This window comes from Rissa tridactyla, chromosome 2, assembly GCF_028500815.1.
Source record: "Rissa tridactyla isolate bRisTri1 chromosome 2, bRisTri1.patW.cur.20221130, whole genome shotgun sequence".
Lineage (NCBI taxonomy): Eukaryota > Metazoa > Chordata > Aves > Charadriiformes > Laridae > Rissa > Rissa tridactyla.
The window spans coordinates 6,306,781-6,322,998 of record NC_071467.1 but is presented as its reverse complement, the minus strand read 5'-3'; the positions used below and the strand labels follow the sequence as shown (position 1 = coordinate 6,322,998).

The 16,218-nt window shown below is 42.4% G+C and overlaps 1 protein-coding gene across 2 annotated transcripts in view; it reads right to left on the bottom strand.

Annotated features, from left to right (window-relative positions):
* The window catches only part of COL22A1 (collagen type XXII alpha 1 chain), a 252,829-nt gene that overhangs the window by 25,972 nt on the left and 210,639 nt on the right, over positions 1-16,218 (bottom strand). For both annotated transcript variants that reach the window (XM_054193253.1, XM_054193252.1), the window contains exons 42-48: positions 13,392-13,427; positions 12,391-12,444; positions 5,381-5,425; positions 4,860-4,907; positions 2,800-2,913; positions 2,574-2,627; positions 339-392 (exon numbers count right to left, since the gene is read on the bottom strand). In XM_054193253.1, the coding sequence (XP_054049228.1) occupies positions 339-392; positions 2,574-2,627; positions 2,800-2,913; positions 4,860-4,907; positions 5,381-5,425; positions 12,391-12,444; positions 13,392-13,427 (405 nt within the window). The remainder of the gene's footprint in view (positions 1-338; positions 393-2,573; positions 2,628-2,799; positions 2,914-4,859; positions 4,908-5,380; positions 5,426-12,390; positions 12,445-13,391; positions 13,428-16,218) is intronic.

The following is a 16,218-nucleotide window of genomic DNA, read 5'->3' as shown; positions in this document are numbered from 1 at the left end:
GTCCTGCTAAAAAGGCTGCCCCCATCTTTCTTATAAGCCCCCTTTAAGTCTTGAGAGGCCACAACAAGGTCTCCCTGGAGCCTTCTTTTCTCCAGGCTGAACAACCCCAACTCTCTCAGCCTGTCTTCATATGGGAAGGCTTTTATTGGACATGGGGATAGAAGCCTGTGGAAGACTGCTACAGCACTCTTCAGCATAGCCCATTTGAGGTTTATCAGTGATGAAGTGCTCCCATCTTCTGCCTCTGAGAAGGGTATTCCTCTATTGACATCACAGCAGTTATTGATGAAAGAACAATCACAGTGATGGCACTGTTGGAAACCACATTCTGTTTTTACCTGTTCACCTTTTTCTCCTGTATCCCCAGTCATACCACGGTCTCCTTTAGAACCCTAATAATGAAAAAAAAAAATACCATTGAAAGTCACTTAGATCCAGTACTGTGTCACCTTTTTGACTTATTTCATAAAGCACTTGGACATTTGAGCATAAAACACATAAATTTGTACCAAGTCCTACTTGCGCCCCCCTCTTAAATTCTTCCCTAGACTTTCACTACCAATGTTGGAGCCAGAAATATATGTGAAGAATGGCCTTTCAGCTGACCCAGCATAGCCCTTTTTTTTTATGTTGTAGTCTCATGGACATGAAGAGGAGTTACATATCCTTAGAAAGCAGATAGGTTTTTAGGAACGTCACTAAATCAGATCTTGGTAAGGAATCATCTGTCCCAACAAAAAGGCATCCACAGTATGAGCTAGTAATCTCCTCTCCCTTCAGGGACAGCAGCAATAAAACCGGCATTTCCAAGGTGCAGTCAGAAAATTCATACCCAGAAGTGTACCCCTCTTTCTCTCTCTCTTTCTGTCCTAGCGACAATCGAGCAGAGGCAGCTAGCTCAAATGTAGACGTCTGTATTATTGGTGCTCGCAGTGAAATGTGACGAATTTCACAGTGAAAAATACTGATATGATGGGGAACAAGTTATGAACAGTGCACAGAACACAAACGAATCATTGGCCATGGAAGTAATACTTCAGTTTGCTACATGAGAGCTAGGAGACAAATGGGGGAGGGCTACTTATTAATTAAAAGAGGCCTAATTCATATTGCCAGAAGGCATGAAGCTGCTCACGAGAAAAGACCTGCAGTTCTACTGCTGTACTTCAGAATGGGACCTAAACACTAGTTTGTGTGTAAGTGTTGGTAAGGATCATATACCACATCTTCAAAAGTGCAGAGCTCTTCGGGTCTTTCACTGCGAGGATCCTCCTAGTGTATTTAGAAAGGAGTCACAAAGACTGCCTTTGTGTTTGCACCTTCTTAGGGGGTCTTACAATATTATTTAACATTTTTAAACTCTGAATCTGCCTTTTTACTGACTACAAGTTAGACTATTTATCAATTACTTGATTTTATTTTATGCACATGTATAGTTTAAAATTGGTCCTGTTACTTCACCTAAACATTCCATCTTGCTGCCCAAATCTCTGCTTTCTCTTAGCATATAAGAAAGCAGCAGACATTGTATGTCTCAGACTAATTGGCATTTCTACCAGTTATTGTCTTTATGGGTTACTAATTCTTTTGCAAATTTTATCCTGCAACATACTTTCATTTTGATCAACCCTATATTTACTTTTGAGACTCTACTGCTCTCCCCACCACACTTTTAATTGCAAGACATAAAATTAATTCATGAATCTCTATTAGTTTGTTCTACACTCTAATAAGCGTAAATACAAAGATGTTAAAAGAGCAGAAGCTGTTTCAGACAGTAGGACAGTAATGCAGGGAAGTCTGGAGGAAACTGTCGTCCATCATGAAATCACCTTATCTCTCCCTCCATTGATTTCATTTGATTTATTTCACATTAGGCAGTTGTAAAGGTTTTGATTGTGACCAGGCACTGGCATTGTGAGCAGTCTGGTGACAGACCTCTTCATGGGAAACACTTGAAATGTGACATTACTAGAAGCCTTCATACACTGGAAGTTTTATGTTGTCCTGTGTCCCTAGGCCATTAGGCAGAAGCATATAGCTGAAACAAGGAGTTCTCCCTACAGTGTGTCTCAGGAAACATTCAGAGCCTGAGGATAAAACCACCATGGCAGATAGTGCACGTGGAGCCCAGCAGCCCATTGCATCACCCTTAATTTAAGTGATTCTGTGATATAAGATTCAAAGAGGAGAGAAACAGGCAGGGTGGCTACTGCCGAGGCTTTAATTTCTTCCTCTCCTGATTTGTATTAAAATTTACTCTCAAGTCCTTATCTGTCATCAAAACACCAAGGTAATGAAATTTGACATCAAGAATCAGGCCCTTCACTTGTGTGTGTCTGTGTCTTTGTGTGATCAAAGGGATGGCAGAAGATGCTATTTAAGTGAAACAGTGTTCGTGTGGGGAGCTGTACAGTTCTGCGTGCATGTGGCACTCCAGAGAATTGCCAGTATAGGGCCCACCCAACAGGCCAGGCCTACTCTTTGCACAGATGTGACCAAGATCCTGTTTCGGCCAGTACTACCTAGTCACAAATAAGTTTTCACTAGACAGCTGAAGAAAAGCAACCAACCTTTGGGCCATCCAGCCCAGGTGGGCCTGCAGGACCTCTAGGACCAGCATTCCCCTGCAATGCAGAAGAGGTAGAGATGAACACTAGTTTAGTCCATCGAATCCACAGACATCTAAAAAAGACTAAGTTGTTGATGAAAAAAACATAAAAATCAACTATTTAAACATATTATAAGAAAAACAAGGTTACACAGCATCCAAGGGGGTCACTTCCCCCGTTCTCTTACCATTTTCCCATCCTGGCCATCTCTACCTGGTGGTCCTCGGAGACCTTTATCACCTTTGAAACCTGGAATGCCTGGCAGTCCTGGAGGGCCAGGAGGGCATTCACTGCACACATCCTAGGAGAGAACATGGAGAAATAAATGAGCAATAAACTGAAGGTCCTTAGCAGATGCTACAGACACCCGTTATGAATGTGGCAGTGTGGTGCTAGTACAATAACATAGGCCTTTGCAGTTTGACCACACTGGGCAGGATCTGGGTTACTTTGCCTTACAGAAATGAAATGAGGACAGTGTGGAGCAGAGCGAGAGTCACCAGCTGAGTTCTCACATGCTCCCATGGGGACTTTCGATCAGTTCTATCAGTTGGACTGTTCCTAACCAATCGTCCAGGACCAAGAAACCTAGCAAAAGCTCCTCCCAAGGGGGAGGTCAGACAGCTGCAAAGCAAGACCACGAAGAACAACATTGTTTTGAAGCTACAAGATTACTAGAAAACTGTGTCTACACCAGTCTGAAGGAGCTGGGTTACTGCTCAGAAGGCAGATTGCTAGGGAAAATCCAGGTGCAGCACAATGTCAGAAAGGGTGCTCTGCAAAGGAAACTGTATTCAGCAGCTAGCATGGCCAAGAAGAACTCATCCGATGGAGTACATGAAGACCAAGTGAATGTCACAGCGTCCTGGCCAAATTCTGTCATGAAGAATTACTACCTCCTTCCTTCCAAAACTCTTTGAAGCATTATCTCAGTAGTCTTTACATTTCTACTACCCTGAGGAAATTAAATACTATGGGTATGACATCTCCATTTCAAAGGCAGACTCCTCTCAGCCAAAGGGGAGTGAATCCTGCTTGTAAGAGAAAGCATAGTGCAACAGATGATAGATCATCAGGCCAAGAGTTAGGACACCTTGTTCCAACACCCGCCTCTGTCAACGATTTGTTGCAAAATTGTGGGGTAAACTGCCTTTCTAAGTCTCAGTCCCTACATGCATATTTATCTACTTACAATACAAGTGCTTGAGAAACACCCAAGGCAACAGAGCCCTAATTTCATCTGGGATTTCAAAGTGCTGCTTTACACAGAGCTGTACCAAGTGTGGAGTGAAAAAGTACCAAACAGAAAGAATAAGCAAGGTGTATGAGTGTGTTTAATCATGACATAATCAAAGGAAGAAAACAAAGGAACATCAAAATAACATCCTGTACCCAAAAATAAGACACTTGCTATTGTCTGGATCAGAAATCCTGAACAATAGCATACATGAAATCTCCAGAAAAGTACTTGGCTCCATAGGAAAGACAGCTCTTCAATGAAGGCATTTCACGGTAGCAATCTCAAAAGGGTCCTTTTGTTAGCGGGTTTGGTAAAAAAAAAGGTAATTTTTTAGTTTCTTTAAATCAATAAGAAAGGATTTCTTGACATGTCCCAAGACTGTTTAAAAATCTCCCAACTCAGCCCATGTAAATCTGTAAAGATTTTGCAGTCAGCACCTATCAAATACTGACTTGTTTCCCAGACGACTCTCTACATGGAGAGTAAAAGCAGACAGGCAGATCATCACTTTTGAAACGTGGATGCACCTGGGCTTAATTACCTGCATCCTTTTAGATGCACTCTGCAAACTGGCTTTGTACCCACAGTTCAAAACTACTCCAGTCACTGTTGAAGGTATATGTGGAAAATCAGACTATTTATTAAAATAGTTTCCATTTTCTGGTTTAGATGATACAGGTTGATGATGTTTACTTCTCCTTGGGAATTCATGCCTCAGAAAGAGCTGAAAAAGTCTCAGAGCTTTTGTAATATACACCGCGTTATAAAGATCTTTGTAGGTCATTTCACTGCTGGAGACGGTCAAAAGGCATTGGATTTTGATCCCCAGCACGTGCTTTAGTGTCCCAATAACAGAACAAGTAGGAGCCCTGCAAGTTTCAAGCTTTGACAGAGTGTTTAAAGGCACCTTTTCCCCCTGTAGCTCAGACACTTTCCCATCACGGAGTGTTAGTCAGGTCTGAATCAAACATACAGATAAACTCCCACCACCATCAAAGGCTGATTACCTTTACTAAGAGGTTTATGTCCTCTGGAGAGAGCAGGGGTGAGGAACCCTGTGGAATGAGAAATTCATTATTTCAGGCAAGTTTGAATGCATCAAGGTATAAGAAATTTTCCTGAACATGCTTATGGACTCTTATTGGTTTCCCTTGCCCTGGCAATGACTCACTAGGCCAAACACATACTTGCTGCCCTACATTATCAACGCACTCCATCACACCTGAGATGTGTTGAACTCTTCGTATACAGGAAATGCAGTTCTTGCCAAGGGTACCACACAGCAGTGCTAAGAAATTGCCTTTAAAATTTTGGGGCTTATTTGCATGCAGGATATGCAGTTACTTTCACGCTGTTCCAAAGCCATCACAGATATTTTTATCATAAGCCCTTAGTGGTTCTTAGTGTTTTTCTGGTTCCTCTGCGGGGAAGAGCAGCAGTGGAAGTGCAGTGAAGTGCACTTCTGAGGTGAGGTGTACAGGTGGAAACAGTTAAAAGGAAGATGTAATATAGAAGTGAAGTTACATACTGGTTTTCCAGGAGGTCCTCTCTCCCCTGGATTTCCAGGTAGACCCTACAGATCAAGAGAAAGAAAAAAATGTGAAATTATCATACAATAACCCCTGGTTGCTCCCACACTCTGCTGACTGCTCTGGACTAGCACGCATTTTACTTTCTGCCACTGAGCACCACTGCCCCTTGCATGTGACAAACAGTAAATTCCTTTAAATATCTGCAACTTTAAAAGTTATCCCTCTCAATTTTTTGCCGTCTCTTAATCACACCCTCTCAACCCCTCCTAAATCTCACTTATCTACCGTATGACCCTGTTAAATTCATTTGAGTCACACAAAGACTAAAATTGCTCTAGTTTGTCTCCTGGTCTCAGGAAACACTCAGCTGCAATGGTGTGAAGGACAAAGCTTTAAATCCCTGAAGACACTTGTAACATGCAAAATCAAGACCTTGCTTTGCACGAGCCTTGCAAACAGGTGCCTTGCACCTGAAATCGCAATGAGACTTTTTGTTTGGTTGTTTGTAGGGGTGTATTGGTATCAGTTTTTATGAAATGAAATGACCATCATCCTTAGAATTTAAGGTCCGTGAAGTCATGGTTTGGAAAAGGGACATCCTCCCTTCAATGGGCATCTCTTGCCTGTTGTTAGCAAGTCATTAATTTATTAAAAAAAAACAACAAACAACAAAGAAATTTAAGTCCAATTTAAATCACCACTTGCAGTGGTGATTTAAGTTTGACTGGGTGAGATTTCCCCAAACCATTCTCTCCTAAATTCCTGTATCCAGCTGTCCCATCACCTTGTGTCATGAATCAAGCACATGCGTCTTCTTTCCATATGGAGTACTTTAAAGAACACAAAAAATATCTTCTTACTATCTTAACCACATACAAAAAGCCATCCTACACAACCATTTTTGCATCTGCAGGAACAGCTTCTACAGACCTTTTAAAGGCATCTTATCTGTGTTCAGTTTAGTTGATTCTGCAGCAGGACCCACCTGGAGACGTCTCTGGGATGGTGCCAGATTCCCCACCCAGGATGTTAATCAACACACTGAAGATACAAGTAGTGGCTTTCAATCAGTCTAGGCTCAGCAGGGGCTACCTAGGGGACTTTCCGAGACCGTCCAAAATTTCCACCTGCAATGCTCCTTTAAAAATTGGTCAAATGCTTTGTCAGGAAGGTGACTAGGTGTTCTGTCAACCACTTTGTCTCAGGTTGGTCCACTGTCTCCAACAAGTCCATTGTATTTTTTTATGCAGAGAACCAGATGGGGAGTTACTTGGCTGCCTGAAGATTAATGACTTAAGTGCATTGCGTGTGCACACAGGCAAAGTTGTGATACTCTGCTGCACCATAGTTACGGCTACAGACCAAGCTGGAATTTCATCCTTGTATCTCACTTATAAATTAATTTCCGTACTTCTTGCTAGAGAAGAGATAAAATGGGTAAATATGTTGATTGTTCTTTTTCTATGTCCACATTAAACACTTCGGGGTAAACAATGATCCTTCAGTTACCTTAACTTTCTAAGAGATGAATATTAAACAGAAACTGAAGCGGAGCTAAAGTGGAACTGAAGTAGTACTGAAGTTCATGGAAGAAAGCTTTTTGTCCCTAGAAACTAAACCTTCTGCAGGTGAAAACTAAGAGAAGGTAAGGTGTGAAGGAGATTCTTAGCTCATAATTCCCCACAAATGTCCTTCTGGGGAAATAAGTAAATATAAGGAAACGTTATAACCATTTATAGTTTTGCATCTTCCACAGAGCAGTAATGTGGTTGTTAGAAGATTGTGGGATGTTCCCAAAGTCCTTTGTCTTTCACAGGTGCTAATCATCAGGTCATGTTTTTTTTGCATCCTCTCCACCATGGTTGTCAACAACTTCTGCACGTGGGAAGAGGGTTGCCTAAATAACAGTCACACAGATCTCATATTGCCAGACCTACTTCGCTCAGGAAAACTCCCACGGCACTTGCTTTAAGGAGTGTGATGGAAAGCGAAGACTTGAGCCATGAGAATCATCCCGGATCAGAAAGCAACACAGAAAAGACAATTCAGAAATGTCTTTCACGCTGACTATTAACATAGCTATAAATACACTATTTCTACCATAGGGCTCACTGACAGCCTTTTGCTTTGGGATCTGAAACATGACATGGTACTAGCAGTGGAATTTGGGCATTTAAAGAAGAATATAGGAAAAGACTTCTTAGTTAGGAGAAACAGCACGTAAGAAGAGAGTGACTAAAACTGAAATCCTGGGAAAGATTTAAGCTTAGCTGTGATACCCACATGGTATCACATTGCCTTGAGACAAAAAGGGATGGACCTATTTTCTTGAACGCTGTACGATGTGGAGTTGGTGATGTCTTTAACAGGGTGGAAATAAGCCAGGATAAGAAATTAAGCTATGTGCCATGGCTGACAAATCTGAAAACGACTGCACTCCCAGGAAAAGTCAAACAGATGAAAGGTACAAGACTGCACAAAGGGAAAGTCCTTTGAAGAATGCTTGTCTGAGCTCAAATGAACAAACCAGATGTAGGATGATGGCACTTCAGCATGTCCCATTATCAGAGAAAAGGCAACTGAAAGTGGAGTCCAAAGCAGATGAAAGATTGCTGGACTAGAGAGGCCTGGAGTCAGAAAAGGCTGACAAGGGCCAAGCTGCAAACATTGCTCAGAGCAGAATCAAAATGCTAGAAGGAAGGCACAGAAGGTATAACTGCATCTGACAAGCTGACTAACAGGGGAGGAAACTGGAAAAGAGAGAGCCAGAAAATAAATTAAAAAAAAGAACTTAAAAGAGTCTGTCCAAAAAGCTGCATGGCGCTAAAAAAGAAACCCTGCTAATGCGATGTGGGAACATGCACAGACCCAAATAACAACCAGTGTTGGAAAGCTCATGAAGTCTGAACTCTTTCAGAAGTTTGCAGCCAACAGTGGCTGACGCAAAGTAGAATATCCGATGAGTGGTACGGTACGCTGGTGCAGGAAAAAGATGTCAGCAGTGAGGAGGATCCGGAGTACTCTATCGGCCTGCAAACTGACAGACAGGAATGGTCTCTAACTGGGAACTGATGGAAGCTGTGATGCTCAGGTGAGTGAGTGATATACGTGAAAATAAAAGAAAGAGAGAGTGTACAGGGAAGCCAGTCACACAGGCTTATGGATGGGTGGTTCTATTACAAGGCTGAAAATTAAACTAGATTTGCAATAGCTTAAACAAGATATAAGGGAATAAAAAGCCAATAGGAGGTTTAATAAGTGTACTCTGGTTTGGGGTGTATGTACCCCAAGCACAAAGGCTCCTGGAACTGTCCTTCTAACTGTACGGGAAAATCAACCCCAGAACAGAAAACTCTGCTTTTCAGACACGATGGCAGTAATGTATGCATCCACAAAGTTTTTGTAATTATGAAAATAAATGCAGGGGAAGATTAACTTCGCGGTAATACTGGAACTTAGTTATCAGAAATAATTAACATAATTAAAAGGTGATTAATTCAATGTTTATGTTAATTAACATGATCTTAATCAAAATACAGAAAGAGCCTATTAAATAGGTGCCCTCACTGCTAATAGTAGGGCAAGAAAATGTCTCGTGCAGATTGTTTTTTAATCTAAGGGAACTAAGTAGGTATGTTGAACAGAAACATTTTAGCTCCCAGCACAGGCAGAGAAGAATGGATGCTTCCCGAAAAATGTGTAGTTTAAGGGTGTTTGGCCGGACAGTGTCTGCTCCTTTAGGGGTATCTGGTCAAGGACCATTTTCAATACAACAAGGGAAAATAAGGAGGAATAAATAAGAACATACAGGAACACAAACCTGACTGACTAATAATAAGGGAGGCAGTGATGGGAACCAAAGATGGCCAGTCACACTAATTGATGTGGGCATGGGGGGGTGGGGAGGATGTTTATTCCAGCCAGGTTATCTGACTGGGGACCTTGTCAATTTGGAAATTAAGGCAAAAGGAGGAAACCAGAAACAACATAAACTAAGACACAGACCTGATGAGAAACAAACCTCACCACTCACACTAATTGATGGGCTATCAAGAATCCACAGGCACCACTTCCAGCAAGATCAACATGGACTTTGCAAGTGATAAGATTTTAAAAGGGGGCAGCCCAGGACTGGGAGGGGTACAGGAATTGAAAGATCTGTGCAGACCCATGAGGGGACATGCAGGGGAAGCAGGATATGTGTATAGGGCCACAAAGATTATCAGGGGGCTGGAGCACCTCCCTTGTGAGGACAGGCTGAGGGAGCTGGGGTTGTTCAGCCTGGAGAAGAGAAGGCTCCGGGGAGACCTTATAGCAGCCTTCAAGTACCTAAAGGGGGCCTGCAGGAAAGATGGGGAGGGACTCTTTAACACAGCATGTAGGGATAAGACGTGTGGTAACGGTGTTAAACTGAAAAAGGGTAGGTATATATTAGATACCAGGAAGAAATTCTTTACTGTGAGGGTGGTGAGGCACTGGCCCAGGTTGCCCAGAGAAGCTGTGGATGCCCCATCCCTGGAGGTGTTCAAGGCCAGGCTGGATGGGGCTTTGAGCAGCCTGGTCTAGTGGGAGGTGTCCTTCCCCATGGCAGGGGCTTGGAACTGGGTGATCTTTAAGACCCTTCCAACTCAAACCATTCTGTGATTTTATGGTTCTACGAAGACAATCTGTAGGAATTTATGGGCATAGTGAACTCTAGAGGGCAGTTCATACCAATAAACAGCAACCCTTTTGCTAAGAGTAACAGAACAAAGCAAAACCAGCACAACTATACTGTAAACCTGGACAAGGATTTTCAAAACCTAAAATTTTAATAAAGCAAGACACTGTCCTGACAACACTTGACAAGTTGTCAACAAATGTTTCAAAAGGTGACCCTGAGCAGTGGTATTGCAAAAAAATATGGCATATGCTTTTAGGGGACTAGAAAGAAGCTAGGATGCAGTCATGTGAAAAAAAAAAAAAAAAGATTCTGTTCACCCATGGGAGGTAATTCTGGGCAAAGCTATTGCAGAAGAAGTATTGACTCTTCCACCTCCCCAAATACAACTGTAAATCGGATTCAGCATTATCAGGGAATACAACAACTTATAGCAGACACACTTCCAAGAGCCTCTGATGAGTCTGCAACTGGAAAAATAATGCAGAGAAGAGCCTCATGCATGTAAATGTGATTTAAAAGAATTATTCTGTCTCAGAAAAAACTTGGAATGCATTTGCAAAGGCAACAGCAAAATACAAGACATTGAGGCAACTCATTAAGGCTATTGCCACTGAATGGCTTGGGAATTACTTGGAAAATTCATATTAGCAATTCAAATTGGAGCTTTCCTAACTGATGACATACTGTTTAAACACAACAGAGTACAAAAATGGGCATGCTTCAAAGAATATGGGAATGGTACATTAATATACAAGAGTGCAAAAGCAGAACAAAAAAATCCTTTGTATGAGTCATAAATGAAAGTGGAGATCAAGAAACGACAAATGCATGATCTTGTCAAGACAGGTAACCCTGCTGTTATACCAAGAAATAGTAGAATGTGCCCTGTAGTTACGTTTACACTGCCTGAAACACAGGTAGAATTGCTTAATAAGTGATAAACCAGAATACAGAGAACTTCTGAAAGACATATTGAGTGCAATTAAAAGAGTTAGTGTAGTAGAGGATGTGTTTTATAAGTACCATAAGGAAGGGTTCTGTTTGGGTATTTTTCTGTGGGGGAAAGGGAAGATGTAAAGGCTGAGTGTTGCCTAAGAGCTGACCATTCACGCTGATATGAGTAGAAACAGAAAGAATCAGAAAAGCTGGCTCTGATACTCTTCTCATTACAACACAGTTGTAATAAACCCATCTATTGAATCTCCTGTTAAAAACCTCTAGGCTAAAAATCTCAAATATCTGAGATAAGGTGAGGAGCTCTAGGGGCAGTCAGCAGGGCACAATCAATCCTGAACCTGTGGCTGCTCAGGGACACAGGGTAGTGGAGGCAAAGGACCGTTTCTACTATCGTGGGCTGTGGAGGAGTACCCTGGCCATAATCATTTGTCTTGTGACAAAGTAGGTGGTAAGAAAACAAGAACTTCTCCAAACATTTCAGGAGGAAAGGAGATCTATCCCGTAGGAAAAAGTACACCCTTTAGGCCAGCCAATGTACATCAGTAAAACTATACTAGAGATGAAAATTGCTTGCCATGGACTTCATAAAAATTGGTACCCGGTCCAGACATGACAGCATCATAAAGCAGCGCTGAGGAGGAGAGTTAGAGAAGGTCACTGCCCCCTCCCCACAGTGTTCCCTCAACAGGCACAAATACAAAGACCAAGCCTTTCAAAATCTTCAGAGTCCCATTGCTGGTTTTCCTCCAGGACTGATTTCCACATCACAACGCTGGCTGACCAGCAGAGAAAAAAATACCTCTCCTCTTTCTGATTCAACACTGCGACAAACCTGGGCAGCGAGAGGGGTCAGCTTTCCAGCTGGGAGTCTGCCACGTTTCTCTCTATCCCTCAGCTCCATGACTCACCCACTGAGACAGCAGGAGTGAGGACAACGCACCACGAGGTTAAAATGTCATCTCTCATGCATAGCATCGGTAGCAAAATGAACTCACTAAGAGTTTTTAACAGCTGTGGCCCTGTTTTCATAAAAGTATTACAGGTTACTTATTTCAGCGGCTTCTAAGAAGTTCCTAGATAGCTTAATAATCATCCTTTTCCAGTGTGTGGTCATTCCCAAGTGTATGCTGCCAAGTCACTTCTCCAGAGTCATTTTAAAATGGTTCAGTGGTAAAGTCCACCACTTTCCTTGAGACTACCCTCCTTAGCGTAACTGTTTTCCGCCCTGACACCCTAACTTGTATGAGCTCCACTTATGCAAATCATCTCCCTTGGACCGCCCTAGTAACACTCAATGACTGTGGTTGAGTATGAGCATAATTTATAGGTAAATTAGATTCAAGTATTGGCAAATTTCTTGAGCACTTACACTTTTATTTTACTTACGTCCTGGCCAGGAGGCCCCTGTGGTCCAGGGATACCAGGTACACCACGGGGACCCTGGTAAGGAGAGAACAGACAAGCCCACTAATGTGAACAGTACTTATCAGGTGGTTCTTAGCTGAAGAGAAGAAATTTTCAGCCCAATAGTTATTAGGAAAAAAAAAATTAACTAGCAGTTAAACAACTAAGAGGGAGTTTAAGGAAAAAAAGAAAATTAAATCTCACATTGAACTATCACAGTATTAGTCGTTTCTGTGCCCCAAAGGACTATAAGTGCATCACTAAAGTCAAGCCTTACATGCCATGATTGGAAAGGTAATAATGACTCTTTATAGGAGGCAAGTTTATGAACAGGGAGAAAATATGACTGAGCACAGGACTGCAGAGGAGAAAAGAAGGTCCAGCTCCTCAGTGCCAAGCTAGCACACCAGCTAGGACTGGCTGTTGTGCTGGAAATTCATGCCTGTGTACGTTGAGACCGTTGTATACAGTTATTTGGTTCACGCCAATGGATTACATGCGTGTAAAACTGCACATTGAGGAACAAAGTGTGTTTGGTGAATACTGAAATGCACAGTTTTCTGTAAGATTTAAGTAAGATAAATGCTTTAAAATGGTTTATTTTAAACCTTTGAGGCCTTGGCTATAAGGCATAGCAACGTGCCTTGAATTACGTGCCTCGAAATACTATTTTTGAATGAAGGGTTAAAAAACCAACTCATTATTTCTTTTAGGACTATGGACAGATAAGGAAAAGTTGTCACCATGCCAAGAGTCTCAATCAACTCTTTCTCACAACTCAATATAGCAGACAAGTAGCTGGTAATGCACAAGAGAAATTGCCTTTGGAGGGTCAGCCATTCTGAGCCACGCTGTGGCCCTACCATCCTTGGGCAAAAAGAAACAAATTAAGCATGTCCTCATGAAGTCATTGGTAGGAACACAATTAATGTGGTTGTCCCCTCCCCATAAAATTTGGGTGTAGTTAGAAAGACATACTGTACCAATGACCCTTTGTCTCCTGGGGGTCCCATGGGGCCCTGCAAACAGAAAAGACAGCAATCAAAACACTTAAAATTAACACCCCGCCTTGGATGATGAGGGTGGGTCCTGAAGCACCAAGATAACAAAAATTGGGCAAGGAAGGATGAGGAAAAGGAAACTCTGACAGCCTGCTCACACAGACATCCTTGGAGTGTGCAACATTCGAACACCGGGATGTTTCGGGGAAAGACCAAAGGCAGAGTAAGGAAGAAATTGAGGTGGATCATGGATCAGGATTACCCTGTCCCAGATAGAGAATCCTACACTTGCTCTTCTTGAATTTCATACGGTTGGCGATTGCCCAGATCTCTCTGTAAGTCCTCTCTACCCTCAAGGGAGTCCACAGCTCCTCCTAGTTTAGTATCATCAGAAACTTATTTAATGTACATTGGATTCATGCATCCACATCATTTATAAAAACATTGAAGAGCGCTGGCCCTAAAATTGAGCCCTGGGGAACCCCAATGGTGACTGGCTGCAAGCCTGATGTAACCCCATTTACTGTATTGTGATTAAATCCTATCTATCTGTAACACTCTTCAGCAAGGGTGAGATCATGAATCTGAGCTCATGTGGTTGAATCTTACTGAGTGTGAAACCAGGTGAGCTGGTGAGTAGGAGAGTGTGCCAGCAACTGGGTTGAAGGTTGTGAACCCAGGGCCTCACAGGTCTGGGTGCCAGCAACTGGAGGACACTGGGGTGCAGAGGCATGGGTACTGGGCAGAGTAGGTGTCCAAGACCAGCTACTGGAAATATCCACATTACACGTATGTATTCCAACAGTCACCTTCAAACCTCATCAGCCAAAGAGGAGGACTGGGCTTAAGATACTCTTGTTCGTGTTTCTGCATTGGTCTGTGTGGCCACATGCGTGTGTGTGTGTGTGTGCATGTGTGTGCGTTGCATATGCATATGCACATTGGCAATGTGTGCTGAGCCTCACTGCTGGCTGGACATAGGGACACAGAACCACAACACCCTCCCATCTCTTGGGCTGGGACAGGACAACTCTCCCAGGGCCTGAAGACCACTATATTTTAGCTACCTCTAACACACGGAAAAGCATCCCATGGGACCTGTGTGCTCTTTAAATGAGGTCCCAGCAGGGAGTCCAGTGGACTTGCATATGCTCTTTGTTTGGAGATGCAACTTTAAAAGGTGCAATTGAGTAGAGTGAGCCACTAGAAGTATCCATTGGGATACTATAGGAACACCACGGAAGTGATGCAGTACCCATATCCAGCATGGATGAGTCAATCTGGCATTCCAAACACACCCAAAACAAGGCTTGACCTCACATCTCTGAGGCTGTGTTTGAATAAATTCATTCACTCTATGGCTCCTCTCCCTTTGGTTTCTATTTCAGGCACATTAATTCACTAATGCTCATACAGTCCTACATGCAAGATGCCTTAATGCTCTGCTCAAGTAAAGGCTAAATACGTAATTCTGAACCCATAGTAATATGAACAGGGCAAGGCAGAGCCAGAGCAAAACCCTTCTACTTATGCAGAACACGCGTCCATTAAGCAACTTCAGCACAGGCACGTGAATTCACCCCATTTCTCGAAGCAGTCCCCTCTTCTGCTTATGGTCCAGTTGGGATGAACACACTCTGCTAGTACTCGGTTTATGCCTCAGTGTTATGTAAATAGTAACTCAATACCTTAGCGAAGTTAAAAAGTCCTCATCTATACATACCTTTTATGCAGGGAGTAAAGCCCAAGAGAGGTTAAGGGCACAGGAGGAAACAGGGTGAAGCCTCTAATTAAAAAGAGCTGCTGGCTCTCAGCTCTGGAGCTGAAAGTGTTAATGCACACAATTTTGTCACATTGCTAAAAAGGGTATAGGCTGACACCTTTAATTCAGTGTGTAATATGCATTGAAGCAGCTCCACTGACTTTATTCTATTTTTTTTCTGTGGGACTCAGTCTTTGTGAAAGCCTGATGGATTCAGCGTTACACAGTGTTTTTCAAATTCCAGAGTCTTTGCACTGGAGCTGAGGTTATGATGAATCTACAGTGGAGAAAACCATCATAATAGTTGTTGAAGAAATATTTAGTGAAGCAGATTAAATAAATAAAAACAAATCAATTGGCAATAGTGTAGTATATAAGTGGCCACTCATCCTGACAGTGGTCAAACAATGGTGACACAGGAGACAATAATCCTCTGGTGTGAGACAAGTGATGTTTTCATTTGGAGTCAAGTTCTTAGTCATTTGTGTCCATGGATATGTGGATGCTAAAGCCCCAGTGGAGAATAACTTTGTCATCTGGTGCTCATCAGGATGTAGAATTGAACTCACCTACCCCTGTACCGAATCTAAAAATCAGTAATTAAAAACTAGCCACAGCCTGGTGACTTTCAAACAATCCAGATGCTCGTTTGCTAATTTCATTTTAATTTTAATATTAATGACAGAACATTAAGAAATGCAAGGCCATCACTGTTCCTTAGATAAATTAAAACAAATAACACCCAGAAAATCTTCAATCATCGGTAACCCTGTGAGGACTGTCAAGGCCATGACACAGCCCCAGTGTGAAATGGGACAGACCCACTCTGCTTTCCCTTATAGGGTATTCAGCGCAGGAAAAGCAAATATTAAGTGGAGATATGCCTCAGAGTGCTAGATTTGTCAACCACTATTACACAGCAATACGACTTATAATTTCAAGGCAATTTCCTGTACTAATTGGGAAACTTATATCTAGATAAACCAGCGCATTAAAACATTGACTGTGATTGGTACAGTATCACGGCATGTGCGAGGGGTTGCAAAA